This window comes from Protopterus annectens, chromosome 9.part0 (genome assembly GCF_019279795.1).
Source record: "Protopterus annectens isolate FY-2018-M chromosome 9.part0, PAN1.0, whole genome shotgun sequence".
NCBI classification, from domain to species: Eukaryota; Metazoa; Chordata; order Ceratodontiformes; family Protopteridae; genus Protopterus; species Protopterus annectens.
The window spans coordinates 1,022,319,628-1,022,334,627 of NC_056743.1; the positions used below are offsets into that span (position 1 = coordinate 1,022,319,628).

General features: G+C 40.2%; 1 protein-coding gene across 2 annotated transcripts in view; it reads right to left on the reverse strand.

Annotated features, from left to right (window-relative positions):
• Positions 1-198: 198 nt before the first annotated feature.
• Positions 199-15,000, reverse strand: part of LOC122811760 (activin receptor type-1-like) — a 393,690-nt gene continuing 378,888 nt past the window's right edge. For both annotated transcript variants that reach the window (XM_044083816.1, XM_044083815.1), the window contains exon 10: positions 199-1,032. In XM_044083816.1, the coding sequence (XP_043939751.1) occupies positions 886-1,032 (147 nt within the window). In that variant the 3' untranslated portion in view covers positions 199-885. The remainder of the gene's footprint in view (positions 1,033-15,000) is intronic.

Consider the following 15,000-nt stretch of genomic DNA (forward strand, 5'->3'; position numbering starts at 1 on the left):
TTAGTGCATGCATGTTGTGCTCTTCTGTTATTTCTAAAGTCATTGTCTTCCTAGCTTAACTGGATAATTTCACCTGGGCAGGTAAATGAAAGCGCTGGTGGCACAAATAATTTTCAGAGAAACAGTGTACACAGTCCATTCTCCTTAAACCATTTAGATCATTTATACTTAAAAGAAAAAATTATGTGCTCAATATGCTTAGACTTTGTCAACATGGTTTAATTTTTAATATGAGAAGGCAGTAAAGAGTTAAGTCTTAATGTGTCTTGTTGAAGCAAAATGTCATCATTTGTGGTTCCAAACCAGTGTTTTGTTATACATTAAATCTCATTTTGTTCTGGATATTGACCCCCTTTGCTTAATCCTCAGTTTGAACTTTGCCATACAACATGCATATAAGAATCTCAGTTTGACAGTCCTGATGCCCAGCAATTGTTCTTTTTCTCTCACATGGCAAGTCAGTAACTTGGATGGGACTTCAGTCTATTTTTTTCTTAAGTTCCTGCATTTTCTCTGTTATAAGAAAATAAGCTGGTGAAAACAGAACCCATGCTTCTGTTTTCCATCATGCAGTTTGATGTGTAATAAATGTAAAAGCCTTTTCAGATTTTACAAGATACTTAAGTGTACTTAAGGCAGCCTTCTAGCAAAATAAGAGTGACCTGAAAGCTGTGCCCTATAAAAGCAGGGCTAGTGCTAATGATATCTGATGTGGACCACTGCACATACCAGGTAAGACCATTAAAAGAAAGTCTGTTTAAATGCTGGACTGTTCGTACAGTATATATTAGTAATGGAGCTTGTGCACAGTAAGTGAGGCATTTTGGGTGACAGAGTGAAGAACAAAAAAGTAAGTTGCCTGATGACCAGAATTTCACAGTAGTTTCATTTTCCTTTGTAAAAATCTTGTTTGATTTCTGCTTCTGAATAGTTCAGTTTACTGAGGGTCTTCTTAACTCTGAGTGCTGTAAGTCTCGCAGATGGATTCTGGAACCAGCATTCTCTCATAATTCTCACTAGAGTCGCCAGAGTCTGAAGCGAAAAAAAAAAAAAAACAAGAGAAATTTCAACACTATGCAGAAAATGGTCAACAGTTTATTTCACTCGTGTCATTTTTGTAATACTAATCTGTCACAACTCAAAACAGTTTACAAACTTTTTCTAATGTGACTATGAATAGTCATGTGAAAGGATTATTTTCTGCCTGAAATGTTCACTTCTCTGCCTGTCTGCAGAAAAGACCTCTTATGAATTCTGTCACTGCAGCACCTTTCTAATCTATATTGCCAGGCTGTACTGGCCCGGTTTAAATCTATGGGTACAGTTGCTACTCTAATGGATTCAGCTTACAATTCCCAATTGCATTTTAAGAAAATGGTGCTACATAATTTTGATTTTCACAATATGATATTTCTTTCTGTTTCATTTGTATGCACTTTAACATACTTATATTACCTGCTTTTCATTATATCACTGTTCTGTTTTTAATTTATTCACTAACCGAGTATGTGGGTTGGCCAAAAGACTCTTTTCAGCCATGACCCAGGCTAGAACAGAAGGCAAACAAAAAATTACAAGATAAAATCAGACTTTTGGCATGTGAACAATAGAATAAACAGAAAGTTGTACAAAAAAGGTAAATGTCCAGAGACATGAAGTACAGTCACACAGATCATACAATAACAGAGTAAACACTGTGCTTGGGGGTCACACTGTGCAACATGCTTGGCAGCAAAATTGCTAGCACTTCAGTCCATTCACTGTCCTTAAACCATTTACATAATTTGTACTTAAACGTAGAAATTATGTGGTCAGTATGCTTAAACTCAAACAACTTGATTTAATTTTTAATATGAGAAGACATACAGAGTAAAGTCTTAATTTATATGTCAGCAATCATAGTCATTCTGTCCAGCCTTCTAAGATGAATCAATATAAACAAGTATTTGTCTTTGCCAAGTATCTGCCTGGAGTGTAACTGCAGTAAATTTCTTAATGACTGAGATACCTTCATCCAATGGATGAGATGCAAGATCGAGACCCCATCTGCTTGAGTTGGTGGGCACTCAGGTGGATGTAAAAGATTCCAGAACATCCAGTGAAAAGAGTAGGCAAAGTTCCCCGATGCCCTAGCCAAATTTCCCCTAGTAGTATAAATACCACCACGGATCTCCCTTGAAAAGAGGCTACTAGCCTAATGGGACTAATCTGGTCAAAAAACATAAATAAAAATAAAATCTAATGATTAGTCAGAAGCATCATTATATAAAACACATATTTGTCAATGACAAATGCTTCATTGCACAATTTGTGTATTTAAGGAGTCATTCATTTAGTTCTAAAAAGAACATTTTGGTAGAAGTCTTTTAAAAAGACAAATGTATGCAAGATGTACTGTGAATGAGCAGCTGCACTAAAGCTATTGATAGCACATTAAAAGAAGCCTTGAGCAAGATGTATTTGCAACTGGCTACTTGCTCTTAATTTTGGTGGCTTTTAATTGTTTTGGGTGAACATCTTTATCATGCTCTGTTATTACACGATGTCATGAATAAATCTAATGCAAATATTCATGTGAGCTCTTGAGTGTACGTTTTGTACAATGCATGCTAAATAACATTCTGATGAGTAAGTACTGCAAATGTAAACTGTTACTTTTGCCATGACAAGTTTTGAAAAAAAGGTTGAGTTGTAAATTGTAGGTCAAGTTGTTCTGTTGCATAGACAATGCAGCATCATGTCTGTTTTTTTTTTCAGTGATTTAGGCCAAGAATTGTGCATTCACATGTTATGAAATATTTTGCTTCAGGTGCAGAGGAAAATTTTGAAAAATGAATGAGAAAGACTGTTTTTGGTGATGCAGAAAAAATTGTGTGTGTGTGTGTGTGTGTGTGTGTGTGTGTGTGTGTGTGTGTGTGTGTGTGTGTGTGTGTGTGTGTGTGTGTATACATCATCCTGTGATGGACTGAATTTTGAAAAGACCTATCTCTCTGTGTTGTAGCAAGTGTGCTAGGCCCTGTCTTCCCTTTGACCCTAAATATATAAATCAGCTACCTGAAAATGAATGAGTGAAGATGCCCATCATATATGCGAAGCATTCTGCAGAAATTACAGTATTATATGGATTAGCTGAAAACACTAAAAACATCTGAAGTTATGAGGCTTCCTTTCAGAAATTATATGCTTGTCATTCTGACAGTCTGCAACGTTTTTGATGAAAATTTCAAAACTGTCTGCTTATAAAACCATCATGGCAGACAAGACAATTTTGTAAATCAGCCTGGATAATATCAGTTTGGATGGAAAAGGCATTTTGACCTGAAAGTGAAAAAAATTAAAGCTGTCATGTGAGAGTGTAGAAGGAAGGCAAAAAGAGACCAGTAGACAGGAAGGGGGTCAGAAAAGTGGTCAGAGAAAGGAGGAGGTCATGGACAGAGGTCTTCAGAAGAATACAGGTAAGTCAGATGGTAAAGGGAGGAAGATGGAAGTACAACTACAAGAGAGAACAAGAAGATGTAAGCCATGTTAGGAGGATGGGTGTACAATGCAGTAACAAGCGATGAAGTGGAAACAGAACCGCCCTTGGTGGCTATCCAGGAGCATAGTACCACAAGGAGAGTGGGAAGGATATGGATGGAGGATGCTATCAGTCAGATGGGGGAGGCAGAGAGCGAAAGGGAAAACACAGTGGAGAAGGCACATAAGAAGAATGCATGGAGGACAGGAAAGGGAGCAAGGAGTAATTCAGAAAATCAAAGACAGTGAGGAAGGCTGCAATGGTGAAAACAAAGGGGAGAGGTTGCAAGACAGGAATGTTAGGGACATAGGACAGAAGGAGAAAAAAATGATGTCTGCTGAGGACACAGAACACACCTTTAGGTTTTGAAGACTAGGTCTCTAAGGAGATTAAGAGTCCTTGTAAGGGAGAAAGGAAATGCCATATTATAGAAAAAACTGATCTCAGAGTTTGGACTTAGTAAGATATAGCAGGAGGGATAGATGCATGTTGAGGTGCATGTAGGCACCAATGAATTGTCAAAGGAGACAGACAAGGTGGTAACAAGCTGGTCCAGGGCAGTGGTAGAAAGATATCAGGATAGGGAGAGATGGGGGATGGAAGAAGCATTCTCAGAAGTGTTACCTGTGGCTTCCTTACCATTTATCAAGGGGAATTTGGTTATGTTCTAAGTTCCAGATCAAATTTACTTAGTAAATCTTTTCCCATCATAGAGTAGGCAATGTGGCATCATTGTTTGTGTGAGATCCCTCTGCACTGTGTTGGGGATTTCCCCTTTTCATCTCTGTTGTGTGACTATGGCATTAGTATATGCAAATAAGAAGGGAGTGGAGGGGAAGTCATCACATGGTCAGTACTGGGGATGGGCTTCCAGTTGTAAAAATGATGTTTTCAGTGAGCATGACCCTAATTTAGGTTATTTGTGTTAGTTGTAATTAATGAGTTGCATTTTTTGTATGGAATAGATGAACAGCGGATGAGGGATAAGGTGGGAAAAAGGAGTGATAGAGAAGAGGTAGAAAGGCACACTAGACAGATTTATTGTTTGCTTCTGTCATATATATTTTATTTGGGGGGTCATTTTGGCCCCCCACAGCTGACCATCAGTTATTGTCAGGGCCTCACCTTGTTCAATGCTCTACCTAACTAGACTAGCTTCACTTGAATTGTCTCTAATGTTTGCGTGTGTGGAGCTGGTGAGGAGATCAAGGCACCCTGGGGCAGTGTCACACTGCTGCAAAGGAGTGTTTCGTGTTCCTAAGGTCCCACTTCCTTCATGTATCCATTGTGTCCCAAAGAAGGAAGTGCAGTTGGCATTACTGGTCTACTATCTTGCCTCTTTGGTGACTCGGCTACAGCCCTGCGTCCCTATAGACATCTCCTCCCCTCATGTGTCAGCAGTGTCCACCAGGGATCAGCTGCGTGGTATGTCCCAGTTCACCCCCACCTCAGGACTGGCATACCGATTTTCCCTGCCTGTGCCATCAAGTGTGTTAGCTGCTAACTGATCTAGGGTCACCTGGGCCATAGTCAGGGCTATATGTCTCTTTGTCACCAGCACAGACCTGTCATCAGATGTATGCAATGTTACTGCAGGGATGCATTTAATGTTTTAGTATAGTATGTTATATTATGCTCTCTTAACAAAAGTAGTTATGTAATAATTTGTTGGAATTGTTTATTCATAGGTTATTAGGTGTATACTACACTAACTACCACTAGAGCTCTTATAAGCCTAGCTGTGCAACTCAAGTGTGACCCTCAAATATGACTTATATAGGGAGTGATTTACTTGTCTTCTCGACTATTTATTCATTAATTTATTTATTATTCATTTATTAGTATTTGTTTACTGGGATAGTCCAATGGGCACAAGGTACCTTTTTAGTAGAGGTCAGGGTTGAAAAGCTCCACACATAAAGTCATACATTATGTTTGCAAAAGGTTACATTAAAACAGATGACCACAAAATTAATAAAAAATTACAACCATTTGTTAGAATACAAAAAGTGTATGTTACAGACATGAGTAGGTAGTCTTAACTATTAAACGAAAAGGAAAAAAGAAGTCTGTTAAAAATGAATAGCAGCTAAGCAGAGCATAGTTCAAAAGTACCTTACTTGCACTGTACATGTTAGAAACCTGGTGAAAGGTCTTAAATATTCAACCAAAGAGAAGATAGTAAGATATATGTAAGCATTATCAATCATCTTAATAAAAATCTAACCGAACAGCAGAGACCTCCAAGGCAGAAACGCACTTGACCACCACAACACAACACTAATCAGGAGACACATAACTCTCCTAAACAGCGTGCCACTCAACCAAAGCCCCTGAGGCAAAACAGCATGCCCAACACACTAGTCATAGGTGACTCGATAGTGAGGCACACTGATGTCTCACTCACTAGGTTGAATAAGGAGAAAGTAACAGTCAGCTGCCTGTCAGGTGCCAGGATCCGCCACATAACACACGCACTCAGGTCCCTCAACAACAGGTACAAATATGACTCTGTCATTGCACATGTGGGTGTAAATGACCTGAGACGTACCTCCCTGAACTACATGAAAAAAGACATGAAGGAACTCTCGAATTATGTAGCCCAGGCTGGTATGGCCCTACCCCTGAGCAGCATCCTACCATCACCCAGAGTGATACCACAGTACAAGCAGAAAATTATTGATTTCAACAATTGGCTAAGTTTCTGATGTCATTCTAAGGGGATCCAGTATCTGTCTGCCTGGGATGACATGATTAACAGACCTCGATGCTTTGCCAGAGATGGCCTGCATCTGTCAACCCTGGGGTTCTGGTTACTGGCTAAGGCTCTTGCCATCCCTATAGTGCCTTTTTTAGGGGTTTTCCAAAGACCAAATTACCACCGTAACAGCTACACACAAATGCAATTTGAGGGTTATGCTGCTCAACACTAGAAGTCTAAATCTCAAAATGCACTCGCTCTAAGTACTCCTTAAAATAGAGAACATCGACATTTGTGCTGTAACAAAGACCTGGTTCAAGGCAGCAGAAAACACCCCTGCACTACCAGGCTACAACTCATTCCACACCTTTTGGCCCCAGAACTTGGACCGAAGCTCCAAAGGCGGTGGTGTCTCCATATTCATAAAGGATGCGCACACCTCCAGACTGGTAGCCCAACATAACACATCTGAGATACTTCAGGTGCAGCTAACATTGGGTAAGACAGCAATTCAGGTCGTAGCCTGCTATAGGTCCCCAGCCATGTCTCAATATTCACACTCAACATTCCTAAGCACCCTGGAGAATATTAAGGTCCAACCTAACACTCTCATACTGGGTGACTTCAACTACCCCTCCATTAACTGGGAAAACTACTCATGTACCAATACACTTGCCCAACGTTTTCTGGAATTCATTAATTCCAATGCCCTGGAGCAACTCATTCTTACCCCCACTAGAGGTAGCAACATCCTTGACCTGGTCATTACTAACATGGGTGACCGTTGCTCCACACCAATAGTCAACTCCTCCCAGGTTAGATCTGATCACAAGCTAATCACCTTGGAAATCCACATCCCTCCCACACCCCCCGAAAAAGGTGACCACCATGAAAAACTTCTCCAAAGATAACACTACCACAATCAACAGAACATACTGGAGGGACAGGTTCATAACCCAGAGACTTCCCATGCTATGGAATAGACTTCCCATATATGACAAACAGAGCACCTCACTGGTCCTCTTCAAGAGAAATCTTGATGAGTGGATGGGAAATAGAAAATTCACCTGGAGATCACTCCAGTGGCTCTACTCGACAGAGGCACTAGGAACTAAGGTTGGGTGGCACGATGTCAGGGTAATCCTATGGGCTAGGCTTGTAAAGGCTCCAGGTCCATTAGCCTAGTACACACCTATGAACCTATCAACCTATGAACAGCAAATAAGTACAGTGAGTACATTACAGAGTACATTATTAACACTGGCTTCTAGGTTTAGGTGTATGTACAGAGTTCACAGATAAATGACTTAGCTTCTATAAAAGTGGGGTAGAAGACCTTGAAAACATTTTGAAGGTGAGTTTTGCTTAGTATGTGCAAAATGTTCTTTTAAAGTAGAAAAAATAATTCTCACGAAGCTGAAAATGGCAGCTACATTGCAGAGATTTGAGAGACATAAATTGAAGGGTAAATATTTAATACAGCAAATAGTGATTGAAACTGTAGATTCATTGAAGTACCTTGGTATATGGGTAGATCCAGCTTTGAGTTTTTCCTGATCATATCAACTAATTGGTTAATGATAGTTATAAAACTATATGTTGTATAAAAGGATTTATAAAGTCAATGAAATCATAAATGATGAAGTCATTATTTGTTAGTTACATTAGACCCAAACTTTAGTACTGAATAACAATATGATAACCTTATAAGGAAAACAAGCATGAGTAAACTGAAAGAGTACAATGGAAATATACCTAGGGCATCCATGGATGTGAAAATTTAAGTTAATATGAAAGATTAAATATTTGAACATTTACAGTGTCTCTTACAGATATCTAAGAGGAAGAGCTAATTCAGGTATATAGGGCATTTAGAGACAACTTCTTCTTCTTCTTTCGGCTTTTCCTGGTTAGGGGTCACCACAGCAGATCACCTGTCTGCTCATTATTGGCAGGTGAGGTTTCTTTTTTACGGTGTCGAGTTGCCAGCCCGGTGCCCAACCTTCCACAGAAGGCACACACATACATACACCTAGGGCCAACTTAGAGTGTCCAATCCACCTTCAGCATGTCTTTGGGAGGAAACTGGAGCACCCAGAGGAAACCTATGCGGCCACAGGGAGGACATGCAGACTACACATAGAAGGCACCCCAGCCAAGTATCAAACCAGAGAACCTCTTGCTGTGAGTCAGCAAAGCTAACCGCTGCACCACCGCGGCCGCCCTAGGGCATTTAGAGACAACTACTTCTGGGAATGTTTGGGGTTATTAAAAAGTAGTAGAGAATCGTCAGACAACCTATGTAGAAGATTCTATAGTAATGAGAAGTGTATGAATTGGTTCTCTGAGAGAGCAGCTGATGCATGGAACAGACAGACTACCAAATTACATTAAAGCAAGTACTAGTTTAGATATTTTTATGAACAGCCTGGACACTTATTATGGGAACAATTATTTGGCATACTGGCAGGCTAGAAGGGCATTAATGCCCATGTTTGAAATATTTGTATGTATGTATGTATGTACTAGTTACTAAATTTACACTGATGTTAGCAAATACAATACATTGTGTGACTGTTTCTGCTATGCAGACCAGTGGTTGTTGTTTAAACAATAGCAGGGGTAAGTTGCTTTCATCGACAGACAGCCTTCACACACATCAATTACAGCCACTTTACTGACTGTGTATACTTCATATTGTTAAAAAATAACAGTAATGATTAGTCACCAAAATTCAAATTTGTTTCATGGAAACACACAGTAAAATCATCTCACTTCACACAAATGCACACCAGTCTCACAAAGCCAAACTGGATTAAAGACTGTTAAAAATGAACAAACAAAAGGGTTAGTTATTTCATTCACAGACAGCCTCCACCTAGAAGTTCTAGATACTTGTGCATACACATCCAATTGATTGTGATAAAAAAGGTGAAGTAATGCATGTCAACAATGCTCCACTCAAGCAGTAGGCCACACATTAAAATATTCCAAGCTGATTCATACAAATCACATTAGTCCCGCAAGGGCAGAAAAATGAACAATCATGTTCCTCTATAGACAGACAAATGTCAGACCCAAAAGTTGCTAAAATAAAAACTTTGCATTAGCATGCATTTTCTGAAAATGCAAAATCTGAAACTGATGTCTGTCATTATTTAGTGATAGTAGCTGTTAATAATAGAATAGAAAACCATGGCTTGTAACTAAAATGTGAGGTAAAATAAGGAACAGCAGAGAGCTCAAAGTTGAAGCACAAAACATCTCTCAAGCTGTTTATTATTTTGCTTTGGAATGAATGGTTTTACAGCCAATTTACTCATCGACATGCTGAAATACAACTCCCCCCTTGGAAATGCTTGTTAATGGAATATCTCATACACTGTTAGTTTTCTAAATCAATGCTAATAATAATATTTAAAACGAGCCCCTGATCTTCAACCTTTGATGATGATCATTTTCTAGTTTGTCCCCGATTCCCTAAGTAAAAGTCGGAGACCTTGGCACAAAGAATAGCTAGCTCTGTTGTGCACCACTGTTGAATGCACTCAGTGAACTTAATCACTATTTACTAAGAATGTTAATATTGGTTAACAAGACTTACACTGAACACTGACATTTGGCACATTGCAATGAGTTTTACACTCAGACAAGGTAACAATCAAGTTGTTTTGTTGGGAATCAATCACATCAAGATACATACCTTTGCAATGAATTTGACACCCATCAGCTTAAAAACACATTTCAAATGTTATTTATAATTTATATTATATCATATCATTATATATTTGGTTTTTAATTGGGTAAGTGGGCTGGTACAAAACCCTTTTCAGTGACTATCTAGGTCAATTACATTAAAGCAGACAGATATTAGAGGCAAGACAAAAGCTACCCACAAGAAACCAACCAGCAACCCGGCTTCTCAATAAATGCAGTGAACCCTAAATTAATCAGCTGTGACACTGCAGGAAAATACCCCTGTGACTCAAGATGGGACATCTTTAAAAAAAAATATTACCCTAAAACGACATTAATCTTTCATAATACAGTTATAACATCACTATAAAATGTTGCACAAACTTTAAGTTACAATGAGCAACATTATTTTGAAATTTGAAAGTTGAGGAAGTATTCTTCCTCAGAAAATGCATCTGACAAAACATTGCACCTACTTAATGACAACAGAAAACTATAGTGAGAAACATGCCCTTGATTCTTTTAAATTGCTTTTGGTTATGGCAGGGCAGTGAAACATGGCACCAGAAGCAGTTGAAGGTCAGACCTTTGGAGGAGCAATACACTTTCAATGAGGTTGTGGAGAAAATCATATCATCTATGGTTGAGAGAAGAACGTTTCTGAAGTAATGGGCAAATTATTTTGGTTGTGATATTTACTACTAGTTATTGTAGTGGAGTCAGTAATGTTACCTGTTATCTGTTTTAGTTCTTTCTAGAATAGCTTAGGTCTAGATATCAGGGTGTTTTTGTTTTGTGTTAGCTGTAAGCCTTTGGCACTATTGTTGTCTAGTTTGGTTGACTTTCTTAATGGCAGGTATTGTTGATGTTAGTTTTGACTAGTTGGGTCCTGTTTTCAGACTTCCATTGCCTTGTACCTTTCATTAATTTTATGTGTAATGTCATCATAAGCCAGGGATTTTTTTGTCTTCCATGTCATCTCTGTGTGTCATAGGAAAGAGGGTTTCGTGAACATTTGAGAGGATGCCAATGAAGGAGGATAGAACAACTGTGGGATTTGCTTAAGAATATAGTTTTAGGGTTTATATTAAATCAGCGAACACTGATTTATCGACCCTCTTAAGCAAAAGCTGAAAATCCCGAACACTCAGAACAGCAATTTTTTCCCTGGGAAAAAATTGCTGGGCCGTTTTCGGGACTTTGCCATTTCCTCAACTGTGGTGCAATCTTGGAGTTGGTATATTTAAGTAGGTTGGTGTGGGGAGCCCAGCCTCCCACTTTATTTAATATTTTGAAGGATTTTTTTTTTTTTTTTTTTGTGGAACAGTAATTTTTTTTCCCCTGGGAAAAAAAAAATCTCTGTTCCGAGTGTTCGGGATTTTCAGCTTTCACTTAAAGTAGGTCGATAAATCAGTGTTCACTTTTTTAAGCATTTGCTGATTTAACATAGACCCTATTTTAACAGTGGGGGGAGTATGTGTCCCTATTGACCAGTGTGTGCCTGCCATAAAGCCCAGAAGCCCTGAATCAATAAGCTACTGGCCGGCCAGTGTCCAGTTGCCCAGCTTGGGTTACCTCGGGGAGCTCTGTTTGAGCAACAGCTAGACATAAAGCCAATCAACCTGCCAAACATGAACTATGTATTGCTACACTCAATGTAGGTTTACTGATAGGATGCAGTTTGGAAATGAGTGACATAATGTTAAAGAAAAGGCTGGACATCCTATGTATCCAAGAGACAAGATGGAATGGCACTGCAGCAAAGCCACTTGGCTTGGGATCAAGAGTCCGCTACTCAGGTGAAGGACAGACTAGAAATGGTATGGGAATTGTGGTTAGGGAGACGCTTCAGAATGCAGTCTTCGATATCATCAGAATTAGTGATAAACACATGGAAATCAGACTCCACTGTAAGGAAAGTGCATTCGGACAGCAATTTCAGGACCTACTAGATAAAGCAGGACAGCATGGATTACTGTTCATAATGGGTGATTTTAATGCACATATAGGGACTGACAGAGCAGGATATGAGGACTCCCTGGATTCACATGAGTAGAGCAACATGAATAAAGAAGAGGCTATTCTAGACTTCTGTTTGGCAAATGGCTTGATGGTAGCCACACATAGTTCAGCAAGAGAGACAGTCACAAGATCACATACAAGAGAGGCCAACATGCAGCACAGGTAGACTTCCTCCTAGTAAGGAAAGGACATTGGGGTAGAATCAGTGATTGCAAAGTCATCCCCTGTGAAACAGTCAGCCCACAGCACAAACCACTTGTTGCCACAATCAGCTGCAAGCAGTGGTCAGAGAAGGCTCTAAGATCAACAAAGACTAGGCTGAAGACCTGGAAGTTGACTGGGGAGAAAGAACAAGAGTTCAAAGAATTAATCAGGCTCTGGCACCTAAGGTATCAAGTAGTTATAGCCACCTGGCAGTGTACACCTTGGCTGGGGATGATTGTCACTGTTGAGGTGACACCTTGACCCCATGTGCAAAATGAGAAAAAGGAGTTGAGGATGGATGACTGGATGGATGGATGGAACCTCAGGAGAAAAAACAAATAGGCAGAGTTGAAGAATGGGAACGCCTCAAAACAGCATGTGTTAGGACTACAGAACACATATGTTGCTGAGCCAGGTATAAAAAAGCTGGTGATGGAATGAAGAAGTCCAGGAAGTCATCAAAAGAAAGAAGGAGGCACAGGAAAAAGTGGGAGATAGAAAGACTGACCAGGCAAAGAAGGAATACTGGTCAGCTAACAAACAGTCTTAGAAAAGTGTTCCAGTAGCAAAGGACAAGGCATCAGAGGAACTCTGCTAGCTTCTGGAAAGTCAGTCAGTAGATGGCCCAAAGAAACTCTATCAGGTTGCAAGACAAACACAGAAAGAAAAAGGAGATAGACACCCTTCATAAGGGATGCCAAAAACAACCTGCTCATCAGTCCACAGGATATCAAAGGCAGATGGAAGGAGTACTTCCAGCAGCTTCTGAATGACGAAAGTCCCACAGAAGTGGCCTCAGATACAGCCGACAATGAAAAAATAAGAGGATCTAACCCTAGAAGAAGGGCACCTGTGGTTTTTGTATGAATTCCAGGGCTCCACTCATGCCTCATTGGCAAGTGCTAACAATGTGTTCCCAGGGCAGCCATCCCCTTTAGCCCATCTTAGTTACAGCTTTGTCAGGACATGGCAGGTGGGGTACCATGGGACACTTTCTCTCTGCTGTGCTTGTTTGCTGTCTATCTGTCATGGCACTGCTGCATTGTGAGGTATTGCACTGGTGTTCAGTTATAAGGCTGTGGTCACCATGTGTGTTCAGTTATAAGGCTGTGGTCATCATCTGTGGCTTCTGATACACTGTATGTACATAAAGGGTTACCACTTAATTGTGAAACTGTGGGTACATTTCCATGCACCTACTATTGTACATCAGGGGATATAGTTTTGCACTGAAGCCTATATTTCATCTACACCTGTGCAAGACAGGTGTTTTGTCCCTGTGCCTTTCAGCACAGATAGAGTGGGATGCTAGTCATGCTGGCTGCTACAGGAGGCAGCAGAAACTTGTAGCACAGCATGGTTGGAGTACCAAATACATTGCATTATATTTCTTGTGCCATTTATACTTTGAGTATGCAATGACTGTTTTACTTATTTCAGGTACTAGATACAGGAGGACTGAGAACCCCGTCAGTGACCTTAGTAAGAAATGGTGTCAACTGTAGCTGAAATGACAGGGGGAGGATTACTCTTTTACAGCAACATACATCTTGGATTTTATGTCCTTATAGGTTCATATGTTCATAGGTGTTTACTAGGCTAACAACCTGAAGGGCCTTTTTAAGCCTAGCCATGCATCCCAAATCTCTGACGAGTTCTGATACCCTTGATAAGTGTAAGCATGGGCCTGGGAGATGAACCATTTACAGGTCACCTGTTTGGATCAGAGACATAGGTGCCAAACTAGGGATGAATTTCCAGTTTCCCATCCAATTGTCCAAGTTGCACTTGAATTGGACTAGGAAGGGACTCTGCTTCACATGATGGGGAGCCTGTTCCATAGATGGGATAGTCTGTGGTATACATATCTATCTTTCCAGCAGGTCCTGTTTATTATACAACAGGCAAGGTTTAAGTCTATAGAATGGGTAATTCTGGTACTGTTTGTTTTGTGGATATGCAGGAGGACCATGAGAGTGGAGTGTAACAATGCCCTGTATGCCAGGCATAGATCTCCCCTAAAAGCCTGTAGGAGACGTACAGGGATAGGGCCTTGAGGTGGTCTGCAGAGGACATTTTACTTATGCCCTGTATTCTTTTAGTGAGGAACCTCTGTGGATGTTCCAGTTGTTGGTTATGTATGATTTGGTACATACCAAGGGGGGCATTGTTCTCAATGATAGATATGATGAATGCCGAATACAGTGGAACAAGAACTTCCTTGGACTTAGATACCATACCTTTGTTTATAAGTTGTGCAACATAGAATGATTTCCTCACCACTGTAGACATGTGATGATCAAAGGCTAGATTACTATCTATGTGTGTCCCTAAGTCCCTGACTACTGGATCAACTCTAAGGGGTCTGTTGTCAACATGATAGTTAGCAGGGATGGATGACTTCCCAAAGTATACTGTTATGCATTTCTTGGCATTTAGTTTTAGTCCATGACTCTGACACCAATTGTTTGTCTGTGTCAGCCCCTCCTGGAGAATATTTGTGTGAGTGTAAGATTCAATGACAGCTCCTAATTTTCAATCATCTGCAAATTTAGTCAGCCAGAGACCACTGACATTGGCCTTGACTTTTGTAAAATACAGGGACTGATCCCTGAGGGACTCCACTTGTGACTGTCCTCTTTGTAGAGGTGGACTCCCCAATTCTAACTTCCTGGGTCCTGTCTGTGAGCAATTTGGCTATCCACTGGGTGGCATACGGGTTTGTACCTTAACCTCTTTAGTTTGTCAACAATGCCTGAGTGGGGTATTGTGTCAAATACCTTGGCCAGGTCAAGGTAGGCAGTGTGAACGATTTTGCCCTCATCCATTGCTTTGGTGACCATCTCAAAGAAGTGCACCA